The 20,165-nt window shown below is 37.3% G+C and overlaps 1 protein-coding gene across 6 annotated transcripts in view; it reads right to left on the bottom strand.

Moving 5' to 3' along the window:
* The window catches only part of LOC140719010 (putative RNA-binding protein Luc7-like 2), a 59,602-nt gene that overhangs the window by 7,587 nt on the left and 31,850 nt on the right, over window positions 1-20,165 (bottom strand). For 4 of the 6 annotated variants that reach the window (XM_073033322.1, XM_073033324.1, XM_073033327.1 and 1 more), the window contains 6 exons: window positions 19,461-19,571; window positions 15,567-15,710; window positions 11,979-12,017; window positions 7,993-8,169; window positions 5,463-5,551; window positions 3,725-3,754 (listed from right to left, as the gene is read on the bottom strand). In XM_073033322.1, the coding sequence (XP_072889423.1) occupies window positions 3,725-3,754; window positions 5,463-5,551; window positions 7,993-8,169; window positions 11,979-12,017; window positions 15,567-15,710; window positions 19,461-19,571 (590 nt within the window). The remainder of the gene's footprint in view (window positions 1-3,724; window positions 3,755-5,462; window positions 5,552-7,992; window positions 8,170-11,978; window positions 12,018-15,566; window positions 15,711-19,460; window positions 19,572-20,165) is intronic. The other 2 variants (XM_073033323.1, XM_073033328.1) reach the window with 1 other exon arrangement.

The raw sequence follows: 20,165 nt of genomic DNA on the forward strand, positions 1-20,165 counted from the left end.
TAACAGCACATTTGGAAAGAGGTGAAATCATTGGACAAAGTCAACATGGATTTGTGAAAGGAAAATCATGTCTGACGAATCTTATAGAATTTTTTGAAGATGTAACTAGTAAGAGTGGATGGGGAGAGCCAGTGGATGTGGTATATTTAGATTTTCAAAAGGCTTTTGACAAGGTCCCACACAGCAGATTAGTGTGCAATCTTAAAGCACACAGTATTGGGGGTATGGTATTGATGTGGATAGAGAATTGGTTGGCAGACAGGAAGCAAAGATTGGGAGTAAACGGGACCTTTTCAGAATGGCAGGCAGTGACTAGTGGGGTACCGCAAGGCTCAGTGCTGGGACCCCAGTTGTTTACAATATATATTAATGATTTAGACGAGGGAATTAAATGCAGCATCTCCAAGTTTGCGGATGACACAAAGCTGGGCGGCGGTGTTAGCTGTGAGGAGGATGCTAAGAGGATGCAGGGTAACTTGGATAGGTTAGGTCAGTGGGCAAATTCATGGCAGATGCAATTGAATGTGGATAAATGTGAGGTTATCCACTCTGGCTGCAAGAACAGGAAAACAGATTATTATCTGAACGGTAGCCGATTAGGAAAAGGGCAGATGCAACGAGACCTGGGTGTCACTGTACACCAGTCATTGAAGGTGGGCATGCAGGTACAGCAAGCGGTGAAAAAGGCAAATGGTATCTTGGCATTCATGGCAAAAGGATTTGAGTACAGGAGCAGGGAGGTTCTACTGCAGTTGTACAAGGCCTTGGTGAGACCGCACTTAGAATATTGTGTGCAGTTTTGGTCCCCTAATCTGAGGAAAGACATTCTTGCCATAGAGGGAGTACAGAGGAGGTTCACCAGATTGATTCCTGGGATGGCAGGACTTTCATATGAAGACAGACTGGATCGACTAGGCTTATACTCACTGGAATTTAGTAGATTGAGGGGGGGATCTTATTGAAACGTATAAAATTCTAAAGGGATTGGACAGGCTAGATGCAGGAAGATTGTTTCCGATGTTGGGGAAGTCCAGAACGAGGGGTCACAGTTTAAGGATAAAGGGAAAGCCTTTTAGGACCGAGATGAGGAAAAACTTCTTCACACAGAGAGTGGTGAATCTGTGGAATTCTCTGCCACAGGAAACAGTTGAGGTCAGTTCATTGGCTATATTTAAGTGGAAGTTAGATATGGCCCTTGTGGCTAAAGGGATCAGGGGGTATGGAGAGAAAGCAGGTACAGAGTTCTGAGTTGGATGATCAGCCATGATCATACTGAATGGTGGTGCAGGCTCGAAGGGCCGAATGGCCTACTCCTGCACCTATTTTCTATGTTTCTATGAAGGAAAATCAGGCAAGTGGGTGAGACTGTGGAATTAATGATGGGAAACAAGGAAATGGGAGATTATTTAAATCAGTTTTTAAGTAGAAGAAATTGCAGATAGTCCAAAGATAAAAAGGTGGGTGAGCTTGAAATAGTGTGGAACAAACAATATCCTGTTGCTAATGGGACAGAGACAAGTTGCAAAGACCTGATCTAAGAATTTTAACAGAAAAGGGACTGCAGATAAGAGTCACTGGTTGAAGTTTTTCAAAATTCACTTTGGTTTGGGAATGTAACACAATTGCAAAATGTGATTTGCTCATTCAAGGATAGAGGGAGACAAAAACCAAGGAACTTGACAGCTAGTGTTGATCAATTGAGGGAGAAATATCTATTCATTTAGAGTAGCTAAATGCAATCAAACCAATTAAACATGGTTTTGTAAAAGGAAAATGTTTATGAATTTGCTTTTGATCAAGGACATGGCCAGCAGAATTGCTAAGATCTACAGATGTAATGTATTTCAATTTCCACAAGAAATTTGATAATGTGCCTCACTGAAGGCTGAGCCACAACATAAGAATTCAAAGCATTGATGTGGTGACATGGATTCATCAGTTATTGTGTAGAGATGGAAGGACTAGTGGAATATTACAAAGATCTTGTCACAAGTACTAGTTCTTGGTCCTTAATTATTTACCATCTACGTTAACGGAGGAGGGATCAGTTGCAAGTACTCAAGTTCAGCGGCCATTATGAAGAGGCTATACGGACTATGCAACAGAATATAGAGACTTAGCATAGCAAAATCTAAGCCTTCTAGGTATGAAACACAAAGTTATCAAGTAGTTAAGCAAATGGTACATTACCTTTATTGAAGGGAGCTGAAGTTTAAGTATTATGACTGTAAGTGCTGGTGAGGCTATATCTAGACTACTGTATATAATTTTGTTTTCATTATTTAAGAAAGGTTATACTAGCATTGGAGGAAGCATAGTTCTTGGGCTGAGAGGGTCCTCTTATAATGAATGACTAAAACTTCGATTTGTTTTCTTTGAAGTCTAGATGAATATGGGCAACCTTTAAGAAACACAGGACTACCACAGTCTGGTATGGAGGCTCCAGATCACAGGATTGCAAGAGGCTGCAGAGGATTATAGACACAGCTAGTCTTCCCCATCATCGAAGACACTTCAATAGATGGCTCCTCAAAAAGGTGGCACCTAACACTAAGGACTCTTGTCATCTGGGGCATACCCTCTACTTGTTAGTACCACCAGGAGCCTGAAGACCCATGCTCAACAATTCAGTGTCAGCTTCTTCCCCCAATCCGCTATCAGGTTTCTGAGTGACTCATGAACATCACCTCATTATTTATACTTTTTACATCTTAATAAATTATATTTTTACATTTTTGCACTGTACCGCAGCTGCAAAAGCCACAATTTTTAGGGCAATTCAGAAATAATAAATCTGATTCAGAACCTAGGTAGAAGTTCAAATAATTACAGTTGCAAGATAAGGAGATGATACTTTAAAACCACATAGGAGTTTCTTCTTGAAGAGTGGCAAATAACCAGAGGTATTTAAATAGGAAATACAACTTTGAAAGGTTGGGGAGTTGTGCCAGTTCCACATAACCTTCAGAAAGAGTTGAGGCTTGCTGTGTATCGGCCATGATTACAGTGAATAGCAGAATGGGCAAAATTCATTGAGCACGATGTTTATGAACATTTCAATTTTTAATTGATGTTTCTTTTGATCATCTTTCAGCTTTTACAGTCCACTGTCATACCAAATGTACTTAGCCTTATTTGCTTATGAACCAATCAGTCTAGAAATTAGCCACGTGAAGAATACCACAAGAGACAACAAACCAAGACTGACCATTTTGGCTGAAGGTGTTTGTAAACACTTAATTTGTTCCAGATATTCAGATTCAGATCATGTACATCCAACTTGGATGAAACATATTTAAATATTGATTCATATGTTAAATTGTACTATTTCATGGTTTCAACTGTAATGTAAATATCTCACTAAGGATATCTGAAGTAAGATTTTAATGACCAGCTTTGAATGATTGAATTCAGCTGATAAGGACTGTATAACTATTGAATGACATCTGGAGAGCAGAGACCTTTAGAATGAGATTAAAAATTTGATCTTCTGTTGGGTGCTGAAGATTGATATCTTCACCCGGTAAACTAGACTAGATTGTGTTTTTATTGCTAATGTGTGCAGGAATGAAGGTAATATTTGTAGACTTTTGTATTTCATTATCGGTATATCTTTGGAATATCCTAATATTACTTCTTAAATCCAAGTAAAATTTTCTCTTCATTCTCCAGCTTTAAATAGTTGATGTAGCCACACCAGTGAGGAACCAAAAAAGAAACATACCTCCTGCGATCCCTGCTGCGAGACCGGGTCCTGAAATATCAAGAGTAACAAAAAAGATGAAGCTCATTGCTACATCTACAATTCTAATGTTATACAGTAATTCAAGGCTCAACATACTTGCTATTTTTTATACTGATTTTATCAAATGATAATTCCATAGAAAATCATTGGTGATTAATCAATAATGATAAAGCTGGCAACTGTGTAATTTAGAGGAAGAAATTATAAAAGTATTGAATTGTAAATTGGTACCATCAGAGATAGGGCTTAAAATGCAATTAGTTCAAGACTTTCATTAATAATAAGGATAGAAAGAATAAAAGTCATTGACGGATTAAGCAACATAACTTTATTGTTAACACTATATGTAGCACCTGTACTCAAGTTAAAAGAACTTCAGCAATGAGAGTTTTGCCTTGGATTTGGTCTAAAATTACTGCCAGGTCAAACTTCATCTTTCAATTCTGACATGAAGCTGAGGCTCCTTTGTATTCTCAGAGAAACAAAGGCTTTCAAGCAACTATGAATTCACCCTGATCCCCACCAAACATTTAATTTCAGAGCTAATATACCACATATAATTAAGAGAGAACCTGGCCACGCATCTTAACAGCTGTAAGACACTGCTGGGTAAAGTTTGTTTCCCTACATTATTATTTTCTGTTTTGAAACTCACATTCAAGCTTTTGAATAAAACACAAATACTTAGAAACCAAATAAATCAAAAGGTCTTTATCACAAAGGGATTTGAATACAAAACTGAAAATTGATATTTCAGTTGCCTGGAGACTTATTCAAGCTCTACTGCACTTGTATGTATCGGCAATGCTGATACTCAGTCATTCACATGGATGACAAAAGCCCTTTGCCTCATTACTGATAATTGAATTCCAAACATTTTCCATGTGTCTTCTTGGATCCACAGTGGATCAACTCAGACCTCCTCCATCTTCCCCCACTTTGAGCCACACACATGATCATTTATGCTTTTATTACTTCTTCCTTGAAATTACACAGTATACATTGCCTAATTTTGTGTCACTTGCAAACCTGGAAACATTACTATCTAAATGATGTGTAGGTCTTTAGAATTACCACTTGCTACATCATAAGAAAAATACATTGACCATTCCCATCCAGATATCACTTGATCACCAACCCACATCAAATTTCCTTCTGCCTTCAGGCAAATAACAAGATGTAAAAAGATTACCTCCATTTCTACAGATTTTAAATGCTACCAACTTTCCTGTGTGAAATCTGATTAAGTGCTGCTAGTAAGAGATAGATGAGAGAGGTGCCTCCCCTTTTTTAGCTGCTTCTTGAAAGAATATTAATTGTCAATCGACTTGCTTTTACAAGAATCCAGACTTGCTTTGATAACCAAAGGAATGGAGATTGCAAGCAAAAGAAAATCAAATAATGTTGGAATACAAGATTTAAGTAGGGTGACGAGATTGAGAAGAACGTCTTCAGGGTCAAGATCTATTATATCAGGAAATTAATGAACATTGAAAGAATACAAATTGAGTGAGGAAGAACGTAATGGTACTGGAACATTAGGATCAGACAGGAGAAATAGAAAATAACAAAATCAGGATCAAAAAGATAAGAAAAAAGGATAAACAAAGTCAAAGATCCCTAAAGGCATGGAGCAAACTGAAGGAATGATTTTTATCCCACAGAGATAATTATCGCTGGTGTTGGTTAAGTCTTTAAGTGTGAAAAGGTAGCCAACCTTCTTTTCATTCGTTCCTCCTTTTCTCTCTCCTCCCTTCTTTTCAGACGCTCTTGTGTCCTTTTTTCCTGTTTCTCAGCAACAAGTTTCTGTACATTAAAAAGTCAGCATTTCAATAAGTTACATAATAAATGAGTGCTTTAAATCAAAGAGATCCCTGAAGAATATGGCAAAATGCATAGCCACTATAACAAGAATACACCTTTCCTGAATAAGTCAAATGGTTGGAAAATTCAAGCACTTCATTTATAAGTATATGAACAGAAAATATAACCTGATCAAAAGGCAAAAAAAAATTACATACTTCTTGGACATAGTTTTTGTTAATTCTCAAGCAATCACTGAAAGATATAGCATTGATATTCAAAATCTGAATTCAACAAACATTCATTGCTATTGTGCATGTGATCAAGGATAAATTCCCATCCCACCATTTTATGTTCTTTTCTCTCATGGATTTACTTAACATTTCTCTGTATAAAATTTAAATGACATCTATTTGCCTAATCTCTGATCACATACAGCGATCTGAACTTTGTTTTGTGATGACTGCAAATTCTGTTAAATCTTATCAACAAGTTCAGATAAACACTTTACGAAAGTCCAAGAGATTTTTTTTAAAATAAGCTTCTCTTCAATTCATAGTTTTTAAATTAATCTTCAATCAACTTGTGCTTTTGCACTCCCAAGACAATGGAACAGCAGCCTTTTGTACGTTTATTTTCTCAATACTTAAAAGAGTCTTTCTTTGCATGGTTCCCTCAAAGCTCTCCAGTTATTAGAAACCCTAATGCAATGTTACCAGTACTTCTTCACAGTAGATGTGAGTACTACCAGCCAATAGCCATTGAAGCAGCTCACCCTGTTGTTCTTGGGCGTGAAAACAATCGATGCCCAATTGATCAACAGCTTCAACAGTGATAGGTTCTATACTGACTTCAAGTCCTTCAAGTCTGGGTTTATTCTCTCGTCCCAATATTGTGCTGATGGGTTAAATGGCCACTGTAAATTACTCCTAGTGCATGTGGGTGGCAGGAAAATTAGAGGGGAGTTGATGTGAACGTGAGAAAGAATAGATTGCAGAAGTAAAATGGAGAATGTGAATGATGGAAATGCTTGATGGGCCAAATATACTTTTTCCATGTCATAATAGAGAGATATGAGTAACAGCAGTCTCAACAACTCAAGATCAGTTCCACACTGTAATATGAAAGCCAGCAACTACACTGAAAATGCAATATAGGTTCGTAACTGAAAATTCAGGCGCACCCAAGTTTATGCCTCAGGACAACACGAACTGGGCATAAATTCTGAAATCTCAATATTAATTTTGTTGGAGAACAAACCTTTCCCTGGAAATTATTTGATATCTTTAGTTGGAAAGTTTTCAAATATTTTGTAAGTTATAATAGCCACAAAAATAATTTAGCCCTATTGCATTGTAATCTGATCCAACTGTCCTCATTTGAGCTACAGTAAAACGACTATCTGCTATCCTATTGTTTGGGAATCATTTTCTTTGGAGCCTTATTCTCAAGCTCTCCTTAACTGGGGCCCTGCGTGCACACCCCTTTAACTTTATTGAAGCTGTCGAAGTAACTGTCATCACTGTTAATAAAATAACTAAAGTAAATGGGCCCAGAACACACACAGCCTTATGACTGAAGCAATTTTTAAATTTTACTTGAGCACATGAAGAACAGCACGGACCCGTCACCCACACTGTTCTGAAGTCTTAACAGGAAACTGCTATTTTTATACAGAATTGGCTTACAGATATTGATCATTATTAATTAATTGTACATGTTTGAATTCCTTACTCGCAAAATCAATTGTCATTCACAATAGAGGTGTTAAAAGTCAATCAAAACTTCAAGTGGACAGCCAATGATAGTTTTAAGTCAGTAAGGTCAATAGAGCCTTAGTTGCCGGGTATGTCTCACATTCTTCTGTTACCTCTCCTATCTCTGGCACCCCCATTGTATAACGGGATGCTATGCTTTAGGAAGACCTTTCTGAAAAAGTCTCACTACAGAGGCCTCACTCATCTGGTTTGAGTACACACTGCCAGTCACCCCAGACTATCTCATCTGTATTAAGCAGAGGTCTCTCTGGTAGTCACACTTCAAAGGCCTCGCTTGACTACAACTGTCCCAGGCTACTCTTGCCTTACCGTGACTTCCACAGAGCCTTGTTCTTGTGTTCCCTTTGAACTCACTGAGCCCCTGTTCCCGTGCTTTTCTTTAAAGGTCTCTAATCCTACATCTCCTTTAGATGCGCCTGGATCACTGAAAGAATTATTGCATAACTATGTAACATTTTAAAATATGAATTTAAAATATTCTGGGGTTATCAGTAAGAGTAAAATCCAATAGTCCAGAAAATCTGCTATTATGGCACCAAAATCTGAGAATGCTGGATTATTAGAGTAAAACTCTGAAAAAGCTAACTACTAGGTAGAATAAACATTTGAAAACCTAGTAACTAGCTTTCATTTTCCAAGAGTTTAACAAATGGCCACATTTCTTACCTGTAACTCTTCTAATTTCTCTCTAATTTCAATGAATCCGAGGTGAAGCTTCCCACCAAAGTGGTCTGCAAGGCGCCGATCATTATCGTGAAGACCCAAGTATGCTGAGCACACTTCACAAACTCGTAATTTCTGTTGTTGGAAGCTGGAGGCCGGCATGGAATTCCGATAAACCTCCTATGAAAAGAAACAAGAACCACCATGTAACATCCTCTTCTTCAGCTGATTTATCGTCAGCATGAGAGATTGTCCTTATAAAACGGATTAATCAGATGCAAGTTCTATTTTAAAATAGAACATTGTTATGCTGATTTTAAATCTCAATCACATTTTAAATCTGCTCACTTAAAAATAAACACAATGAACATTGGCGAGCCATGCAGGAGTTCTCTCATCTATCTGGTGTACTTTGTATAGTTTGCACATTCTCTCTGTAACCATGCAAGTTTTCCCCCCAAATGATTCAGTTTCCTCCTACATTCTGAAGCATGCTGGTTGATGTGCTCAGGGTGGAGTTAATGGACGTTAAGAGAGAACGGAGTACTGGGAAAATAAATGGCACTGACAACGGACTGAAAGCTTTCAAGTTGTTAGCAAGATTAACATTATGGAAACAGAATTAGTATTCAGGCAGTACTATTATCAATGCAATAGATATTGAAAGTTTATTTCACTGTGTGCCCATTTTCGCCAATGAATTTTGATTAAAATAGCTGAAGACATCTCAGAAATATACAGTGACCTAATAATTTATGATATAGCAATCCTGACAGTACTATGTCACAATTTATATTTGTTCAAAAATGGTCTATTTTTTTAAAAAAATGAATATATCATTACAGGTCTGTATCAGTAAAGAAGGCACATTTCCTAATTATCTGGCTGACAGGAAACAAAGAGTAGTGATTAACGGGTCCCTTTCGGAATGGCAGGCTGTGACTAGTGGGGTACCGCAAGGTTCGATGCTGGGACCGCAGCTGTTTACAATATACATTAATGATTTAGATGAAGGGATTAAAAGTAACATTAGCAAATTTGCTGATGACACAAAGCTGGGTGGCAGTGTGAAATGTCAAGAAGATGTTATGAGAATGCAGGGTGACTTGGACAGGTTGGGAGAGTGGGCGAATGTATGGCAGATGCAGTTTAATGTGGATAAATGTGAGGTTATCCACTTTGGTGGCAAAAACAGGAAGGCTGATTACTATCTAAATGGAGTCAAGTTAGGAAAAGGGGAAGTACAACGAGATCTAGGTGTTCTTGTACACCAGTCAATGAAAGCAAGCATGCAGGTACAGCAGGCAGTGAAGAAAGCTAATGGCATGCTGGCCTTTATAACAAGAGGAACTGAGTATAGGAGTAAAGAGGTCCTTCTGCGGCTGTACAGGGCCCTGGTGAGACCCCACCTGGAGTATTGTGTGCAGTTTTGGTCTCCAAATTTGAGGAAGGACATTCTTGCTATTGAGGGAGTGCAGCGTAGGTTCACAAGGTTAATTCCTGGAATGGCAGGACTGTCATATGTTGAAAGATTGGAGCGACTGGGCTTGTATACACTGGAATTTAGAAGGATGAGAGGGGATCTGATTGAGACATATCAGATTATTAAAGGATTGGACACGCTGGAGGCAGGAAGCATGTTCCCGCTGATGGGTGAGTCCAGAACTAGAGACCACAGTTTAAGAATAAGGGGTAGGCCATTTAGAACTGAGATGCAGAAAAACTTTTTCACCCAGAGAGTGGAGGATATGTGGAATGCTCTGCCCCAGAAGGCAGTGGAGGCCAAGTCTCTGGATGTATTCAAGAGAGTTAGATAGAGCTTTTATAGATAGTGGGGTCAAGGGATATGGGGAGAGGGCAGGAACAGGGTACTGATTGTATACGATCAGCCATGATCACAGTGAATGGCGGCGCTGGCTAGAAGGGCCAAATGGCCTACTCCTGCACCTATTGTCTATTGTCTTATAAATGCACGACTAAATTTGTAAGGGCTTACTAGTAATTTTCTCTGTGAGATTAAACCTTCTGAAGCATTAATGCATTTATTGTCATGCTTCATTATAAACATTTCTCATTTAGAATGACTCAAACATTGGCTTCAGCAATCAATTTGTTATTATTAACTTCCAGAGGAAGTTCATGAGAATGATTCCAGGAAAGTACTGTATGAGAAGCAACTGATACCTCTGGGCCTGTATTTGCTGGAGTTTAAACATAAGGGTGAAATCTCATTGAAACCTTTCAGATGTTGAAAGGCCTGGATAGAGAGGATGTTTCCTATAGTGGGGGAGTCTAGCACTGGAGGGAAAAAGGATGTCCCTTTAGAGCAGAGTTGTGGGAATTTCTTTAACAGCGGGTGGAGAATCTGTGAAATTCATTGCTACAGATGGTTGTAGAGGCCAAATAACTGAGTATTTAAAACAAAGGTTGATAGGTTATAGATTAGTAAGAGTATCAAAGGTGATTGGAAGAAGGCTGGAGAATGGAGTTGAGAGGGGTAATAAATCAGCCATGATGGACTGGTGGAGCAGACCCGATGGGCTGAATAGCCCAACTCTGCTCGTGATTATGATTATTATCAAACAGCATCTTAAACCTTATGTTGCATTATTTACATGTTCTGAACATTTACTTTGTATTCTGATCAATTACTTCTTTGCACTTTGTCAATCACTGTAAAATTAGACACAGCATGGAAACAAACAACCTATAGTAAATGCTAAACAACTATAATCATTTCCTGTTAAAAATACTACTTCACCATTAGGCAGCAGCAATAAATCTCTAGCACCATCAGGTCGCAAACATTTGTTTGGTATGTCAATCATTTTGTCTGAACATCAGAAATGTTATACAGTATGGCCATGGAAAGCATTAATAAAATCCCTTCCCTCAAAAGATTCATTCTTTTTGCAATTTCACATTTCAGTTTTTTCATTTGGGCTTTGTCTCTTCAAATTTTTAACTGTTGACTTTCATTTTAATGTCTTCCTTTCTTTTACTTTCCCTTATCTAAAACCTCAAAAAAACAAACGAACTTGGTCAGATCAGCCATTGATAAATAAACGTGCCAGGAATCAATCTTTTAAAATGCTGACAACCTGACCCAAGCCTGGTGGGACTTGACTGTGTTAGGATTGGGCATCCATATGTTTAATGTATGGGCTAGAGCCAAGTTGAGATTGTCTGGTTGGGCTTTAATTTTACAGTATACACAAGCAGATCTTTACTTTTACCCAATGAAATATCATTGGTCACTATTACAGCAGTCAAATTTCATCCAAGCAAAATGGTGCTCGTCAGAACACCAAAATAGATTTCATGTGTGTTTAGACATATTTTATGCTGATCTGGAGGAGCACCTGAAAGTTTTCCAACAGTTTCTCCCTCAAGTGCCTTACTAGATTTTCATCCAGGTCTCCAAAATGCAGCTCAAACCCAAATTGTTGATTTCATTTTTAAGCACAATTCAATTCTTGGAGGAAATATTTACTCTGTGCATCCAGGGACCTTCCATGTATGGGGTGGCACATTTATGAAGCCTACTTCCTATATTATCACTTAACCTAAAGCCTAACAAATCACAAGAGTTAAATGTAACAAAAAAGTTTAGAATGTTACTTTGTTCACAATTTGAAGGTAAAAAATTAGCTACAAATTGCAGTCTGAACTGATTTTTTTTCCTGCCCCGATCATGCAGTCAGACACACATACACATTCATACATAGACAACACCTTTACTATGGTATTCTTTACATAACATCTATTTATGCACGTATCTGATAAGAGGTGGCAAAACAGCTCACTAAAACCTGGTAATAGTTCTACCAAATAGAAGTAGCACCCTTTCTGAGATTGCTGGATATAACTTATAAAGCATTTTTATTTGTAACTTCATAATGAAATGCTCTCATATAATGAGTGAACATTCTGTGGAATATACACAACAGTCACAAGAGCACAAGTCAGCCACAGTGATGTCATCCTACCCAAAATGCACTGGAGGAAGGAGAAGCAATGGTGTCCCCCTGGTGGTGAAAAAATGCAATGTTACAAGCTGGATTTCTCCATAATACATTGTTATTCTCCAAAACATATCGCCGAGAATACTTGACAGAGGACTGTGATTTAACTATTAAGATTTATCAATTTTAAAAAATTCAACAGGGTAGAGTTCAATTACAATTTTACTAGCAACACTGGGTAAGCCAGGGAGTAAATGACATTAAAAATATATTACATAGCATTTTTCTGGAACATAATTCAAATAGGGTTCTCCCCATTTTAACTAAAGTGGTTATTCACTCACTTTGAATTCTTTTGAGCCCAACCTCTCAAAACTGATGGTGGGTACAGGCAGCACCCACTTGCAAAACAATTTCCAGGGAGAACCCTCAATCAGTGGGAGCAATCCCTTTTCAAAGATAACTGAACTACAGAAGTGATTTTACAATGCTCTGATTTCTTATTGACTGAGTGATCAGTTCTTTGGCAAATGCCTAGGTTTGTTGCTGTTGTGCCTTCTGATGAAGCTGAAAACATAAAATTGTGCATTTTGTTTTTAACTAAGCTCTTTGTGTTTCTTAATGACTCAGTGGATTTGTATGATGAATGTAATTTTTAAAAACTTGTATGCATCATTTATGCAGCATCTCAAGAAACTTTACTCTGCTAGCTATGCATCAGAGAGGCAAGGGTGGCTTTGCATTCCTTTAAGTGACTTCCTTTAATATTTAAAGGCTGCTCACTAAAGGAAATAGTCATTAATTTCCAAATGACAAAAGTATGCTTCCATGAAATAAGGTGACCTATGTTAGTTAGTATAGAGTACCCCAAACACACACATGCGTGCACACACACACAAGCCATATACACCCAGATAAAAATGATAACCTAGAATGGAAAATGTTCAATTTTTATACAAGAGTGGTCAATCTCAAAGGAATTTCTTTTAAAACAAAGATCCAATGTAACAAATGTTTCTGGAAAAAAGATAACCATTTTTATTCTGGAAAAAAAATAAAGCCACTGTAGAAAATAGAGCCTTTATTGGGAACATTACCCTCATGAATATCCAGGAGGGAAATGAGAAAGAAATTAGATCTGCATGGGAACAAAACTAGAAACCAAGAGCCCCTGTATTTCCACAAACAAGAAAAAAAATCTGCAGATGCTGGAAATCCGAGCAACACACGCAAAATGCTGAATTCATCCTGCATTTTGTCTGTGTTACCCCCATACCTCCCTCTGGACCCTTGACTTCTTCACTGGGAGACTACAGTCTGTGTGGATCAAAAATAACCTCCTCCTTGCTGACAATCAACACTAGCACACCTCAAGGATGTCTAATTAACCCATTGCTCTACTCTTCCTGCACTCATGACTGTGTGACTAAGTACAACTCAAATGCCATCTATAAAATTGCCAACGACACAAATATTGTTGGCAGAAGTTCAGACGGTGATGAGGTGGAGTTCAGGAGCGAGACATCAGCTAGTTGAGTGGGGTCGTAGCAACAACCTTGCATCCACAGTAAGACCAAGGAACTAATTGTAGACTTCAGGAAGGGGAAGTTGAGGGAACACACACCAATCCTCATCAAGGGATTAGAAATGGAAAGGGTAAGCAGTTTCAAGTTCTTGGGGGGTCAACATCAATGAGGCTCTATCCTGGGCCTTACTTTTTGATGTAATTACAAAGAAGGCATGATAGTGGCTGTATTTCAATTAGGAGTTTGAGGAGAATTGGTATGTCACCAAAGCCACTCACAAATTTCTACAGATGTAACATGGAAAACATTCTAACTGGTTACATCTGGTATGGTGGGGCCACTGCACAGGACTGGAAAAGGCTGCAGAAAGTTGTAAAGTCACTCAGCTCCATCATAGGTACGAGCCTCCCCAACATCCAGGACACCTTCAAAAGCCATTGCCTCAAAAAGGCTACATCCATCATTGAGGACCCTATCACCCAGGACTTGCTCCCTTCTCAATGCAACCATCAAGGAGAAGATACAGGAACCTGAAAATACACCCAACGTTTCAGGAACAGCTTTTTCTCCTCTGTCATCAGATTTCTGAATGGACAATGAACCCAGTAGTTTTTTTTTCTCCCCCTCTCTTTTTGCACTACTCTTATTTTATACATACACTTCTTATTGTAATTAATAGTGTTTATTACTATGTATTGCAGTGTATTGTTGCCACAAAACAACAAATTTCACAACATATCCCGGTGATATTAAACCTGATTCTGACTCATTATTTTAGTTCTCATCTGGGTTAGAGAGGCAGAAAGTTACTTTCAATCTTAGAACTATTAACTACTGATGTGAGCTGCTCTGGTCAGTGATTTAAACAAAAGTATTATTTAAAAAAACAATTGTTTTTAATTACTACACAAAAAGGATCTAATACAATTTCTAATATAAATTTATTAAAGTTGTTCTGCTTCTCCAGTGAATCATCAATATTCCTTTGCAGCCTTTGCTACTGATTACAAGCTGGCTGTAGCTTTATATTTGCAGTAACTTGGGAATTACTGTGAGAACCAAGAATTTTATAAAATATGTTGTACTTTACAGGGTAGACACTTAGGAATATAAAACTGAATCAGCCAACTTGTTCATTGACAACCTTTCACCAACACTGAAACCTAAAATTACCATTTCTAAAACATTGATATGATTACACACATAATAAATTGGATTGCTTGAAACAACTAACCCAGATATTTTACACCACATGTCTGGCCCTTCTCACTTCACATTCTCTATTAGCTATCAGTAATAACACCCCTTTAGGAACTTCAGTCTCCAGGGCACCTGATAATGAATTACACAAGTGAAACTACAGATGGACAGTGATAACATAATCTGCCATGTCATTATAACAATACTGGAAATCAGAACACAGATAAGTTGTAAAATAAATAAAACAAATGTTTGCTGCCCAGTCTGCACACCAAGAAAATGGTGCAAGTTCAATGATCAATGTAATTGCATAATTTATGGGGAATGATAATTTTTTAGATATCAATTTCTGAAATTACTTATCTGTAATCTAAATGACGATGGGATGGGGTTGCGTGGAGAAACTGCCTGATACTAACAAGATTAGATTTCTCCTCAGGATTGCTCAGATTACCTACAGGTGCTGCCTGTAACCATATAAATTTTATTGAATAAAGTGCCAAGTACTGTTTTAACCATTGTCAATTGTCTCCAAAAATAAAGTTTAAAATTTTATTTGCCATGTCAACCTAACTTGGCAAACCAGCATTAAAAAGCGTAAATTTTAACACATTTGGTGCCACATTTTTTTCACATAAATCACAGCTTGCAATTCACATTTTTGGAGAATTCTAAAAGACACTTGTTTTAATAAACTTCTGCACAATCGGCATTTCAAATTGAAATAAACATTCAAATTTAATTGATTAAATACCAAATTGAGCTCGTATTTGGGGGGAAAATAAAGAATTCAAAGTGGGTAAGTTTCACACTTACACATAATGCAGAAAAACTTTACTAAATTGAAGGATTAAAAAAAAATTAACAGTACAAGCCATTTTCTTACCTCAGCTTCCCTCTTCTTTGCTCTTGCCTTCTCTACTTCTTCCATGACCTTCTGAGATTCTTCAACATTTCCTTCAGCTCCCAACTGCTCTGCCTTGGCTAGTAGCTTTCCAATTTCCTCATTTAGTTCATGAACTCGCTCAGCCTAAGTAAAAAAAAATAAAAAGGCATGTAATCTTCAGCACAAAAGCAGATGATGTAATAAACTATGATCAAGAACAAATACTTTCAGTTGGAAAGTAGTGGGTACAAATTGGACTAGCAGTCAGTGTATCACTAACCTGAACAAATTTTTAACATGGTAGAAGGTTGACTAGTGAATACATAGACTTTGGATACATAGCTGAATACATAGACTTGGAATGGAATAGCCATCAACAAGATTCCTATACTGCACTAACATTAAATCAATAGAATTATTCCCAAGTTCTGCTAGCTGTTTGACCATGGAGTTTTTGCTGTGTCTTAGAGAGTCCTGTCAATCTGATCCCCTCACTCCTTTCCCTTATGAACTATTCTCTCATACATACCCACTAAAAACAGCCCTCCATCGCCATCCCAACTCTGCAGCTATCCAACTACAATAGGGTAATACACAGTAATTATGGGATGTCCTGGTGGTTTCCGAAAGGTTGGTGATTTGGAGGATTCTGAGATTTCTCTCAAATTCTGCTTTGTTGCTTCATTTTCTAAAACAACCCAATTTAACACGATGTGTGCACTTTCCCAGAGAAGAGTGACAATAGAGATAAAAAATGGGCAGAATAATAGGTGGGAGATAATTTGTGATCAATGAGTATTCTGTAGACCAGGATGTAGCTTACAGAGGTGCTCCCCAAAAGTTAGCTACAAAGGCCATTTTTCTGCATTTTTTTAAAAACTAAATGGCAGACTAGAGAATGTGGAGCAGCATTACGTTAGCTGATGATTTGAAACTTAAAAGTAGTAGACACAAGATTCAGGATGGCAAAGATGGTGAAATAAGCAGAAAACCATCTATTGGAGTTCTGCACACAGAAATATAAAGTGATACCCTTAGGAATATCACCAAGACCAAGGAGATGGTGGTGGACTTTAGGAGATCTAGGCCTCATATGGAGCCAGTGATCATTAATGGAGAATGTGTGGAGCAGGTTAAGACGAGTATCTGGGAGTACAGTTAGACGAGAAGCTAGACTGGACTGCCAACACAGATGCCTTGTGCAGGAAGGCACAGAGTCGACTGTACTTCCTTAGAAGGTTGGCGTCATTCAATGTCTGTAGTGAGATGCTGAAGATGTTCTATAGGTCAGTTGTGGAGAGCGCCCTCTTCTTTGTGGTGGCATGTTGGGGAGGAAGCATTAAGAAGAGGGACGCCTCACGTCTTAATAAGCTGGTAAGGAAGGGCGGGCTCTGTCGTGGGCAAAGTACTGGAGAGTTTAACATCGGTAGCTGAGCGAAGGGCGCTGAGTAGGCTACGGTCAATTATGGAAAACTCTGAACATCCTCTACATAGCACCATCCAGAGACAGAGAAGCAGTTTCAGCGACAGGTTACTATCGATGCAATGCTCCTCAGACAGGATGAAGAGGTCAATACTCCCCAATGCCATTAGGCTTTACAATTCTACCGCCAGGACTTAAGAACTTTTTAAAAGCTATTATTAATGCTTTTTGAGATAGTGATTTAGATACATATAATATTTTTTTACTGAGTTAAGTATTGTATGTAATTAGTTATGCTACAACAAGTGTATGGGACATTGGAAAAAAGTTGAATTTCCCCATGGGGATGAATAAAGTATCTATCTATCTATCTATCTAAGGCCTAACATGAAAAGTTGATACATTATTTTATAAAGATTAGTACAGGAAAAAAGATGCTATTGTCCAGAAACACAATTCAAGATAGCATGCAAGTTGATAACAAAAAACACTGGAGTATTAAGGTCAGTAATTAGAGTCACTAAATAAAAATATAAAGAAATCATGTTATAACTTTATAAACCACTGTTGCCTCTGCTGGAATATAGCTGGAATAATTCTAGGCAAAATAATTCAGGAAAATTGGAAGATCTTAAAAAGAGTACAGTAAAGATTATCAGGGTGCTAGCACAGTTGTTAGACTAGTAATGAGAAAAAAATTGAAAAGTAAGGTCATATTCCACGGATCTCAGAAGATGCAGGCTTTTAAGATATCATGGCTTTGGTGGAGTCACCATTAGATATATTTTTTCCTCATGCCACGTAGACCAGTCAAATTTATAATCAATGATAAAAATGATCTAGATTGAAGAAACTAACTTATTACCCTTCACTAAAATGTTGAATCAGTGTGCTCTATCAGAAAATAAATGGAAACTGATAAGATGAATATTATTTTCAAAAAGAAGTTCACTGGGGCCTGAGGAACAAGAGTTATAAATTAAATGCAGAAATTTAGAAGTTTTAAGCCAAAAGGTTGAACACTTCTGGTACTGCAACTTTCTATAAATTAATGAACATATTTGAACACAAAACAATAAAATGCAATGGATTTAAAAAGCCATTTCCACCAAATTACTCACTTTTCACTTATAGTAGTCAATAAGCTTTTTCTGATATAACTACTGAAAAAGACCAGAACCACATCCCATTTTTAAGCAGCTTTTGGGGAAGCACATCTGCAGAGGACTCAGTAAAGAACAGTCAGAATTATGAAGCTTTGACTGGTGAAGGATAATGCAAACTATTATTCACAGTGCTGTTGAAGATGAAAAACATACAATAAGATCAGAACATGCATTTTTTAAAAATCTAATTGTCCCTGCTTGACAATAGTCTTCCAAATTTACCTGCAAGCCTAAGGATAGGCTTTTGTAGCTGTAATTTTCAAAGCTATGATTGAAGGATATTTGGTGAAGAATAAAGTGAAAAAATTGCACTACTTTATATAAAAAAACCTTTCCATTAACATCTAATAGTGTCAAGCCCTCACCATTAATGAGATCTATATTACATAGTCACAAAAGTTAACTTCCTGTTAATCAGAATAGAGAGATTGACAACATAATGCAAGTATAATCATGAACAATGGCAATTTAACATTATTTGGTAATTTAATTACCTGAATAACATAATAATTCAGGTAATGGAAATTTGCCTTTTCAGAATTCACAAATCACCAAAAAAGTTTTGAGATAGGGAATAAAGTTTTGCTCTCAAAGAATTTATGCAGGAAAAAAATCTAATTAACATTAGCCTTAAAAAAATTTGCCTTACAAAAAAAGCAATACAATGACTTTCCAGGAATGCAATTCCTCAGTAACACAGGAGTGTATTGTATTGGGATAAAACCAGTCCTATTCAATAATTATATCCCTCATAACTGTAACTGCTCAGTTCTGACTATGATTCAAGTACTTATTTCTTTGATAGTCAAATCTAAGAGGGAATTAATTATAAAAAAGTTATCATTTCAAAAAAAATCACAAGACCAAGAACAAATTGCTGTAAATTTCAAAAATTACCAGCTTTGTGATATCTAGAGTGTAAAACTGACAAAAGATTTTGATTAGTTCAAAAAAAAATTTCAGAGTTCAAGTGTGACAAATTAACAATCCAAGAGGGGACTGTGGCAGATAAACAAATGCTATTATATAAATAATAACAGAACCATAAAATCAAAATATTCCCAATTTGTTATATCTTTAAACACACACTAAATTAATAGTCTTATGAACTTCAGAAGTTAATTTAAAACAAATGAGAAAGTGTTAAACTGACAAATACAAGAATACATTTACATGAATTTTTCAATTTTCAACTGAAACTAGCAATTTGCTTTCCAAACATGAAAACTGCCATTCTACTCCATAAGTTAGCATGTTATTTTGTAGGTTATTATTGAATTTAATAATGACTAAGATGGATTATACCTTTGCTGCCACCTCTGCACTGATCTCTTCTTGGGTTTCTGCCAACCTTTTCTTTGCAATTTCTGTTCTTCTATCACAGTCTGTGATAAATGACTGCAAGTGATCCATTGCCTTAAAAAGAACAATAATAAATAAAGTTAGATCTAGGAAGATTTGAAGTCAATGACCAATTTGGATACAAGCACCGTCTAATACAATAGTGAGTGCTGACGCAGCACTGTGAAAGATACCTCAGCCTACCAAGTCCACATGAACTATCAACCACCCGTTTACATTAATCCTGTTTTTAAACAATGCCTAATTAATCTACTAGCTTGTACGAATTTAAAATGTGGGAGGAAACATAAAATGTGATAGGTATACGGACAGGAAAGGAATGGAGGGTTATGGGCTGAGTGCAGGTAGGTGGGACTAGGTAAGCGTTCAGCACGGACTAGAAGGGCTGAGATGGCCTGTTTCAGTGCTGTAATTGTTATATGGTTATATGGAAACTGGAGAACTTGGGGGAAATTCACATGGTCAGAGGAAATACATTCAAATTTCACACACAAAGTCAGGGTGGGTGGTAGTGGCTCTACCAGCTGCACCACTGTGCTGTTTCATGGCAATCTCCAACGTAGGGCACCTATTAAATTCCAAAATAGAATTAAGCCTATGATCACAGGCTTGCTTCTGAAATCTAGCACTTTCAAACCGTATACAGAT

The sequence above is a fragment of the Hemitrygon akajei genome, chromosome 31 (genome assembly GCF_048418815.1).
Source record: "Hemitrygon akajei chromosome 31, sHemAka1.3, whole genome shotgun sequence".
Lineage (NCBI taxonomy): Eukaryota > Metazoa > Chordata > Chondrichthyes > Myliobatiformes > Dasyatidae > Hemitrygon > Hemitrygon akajei.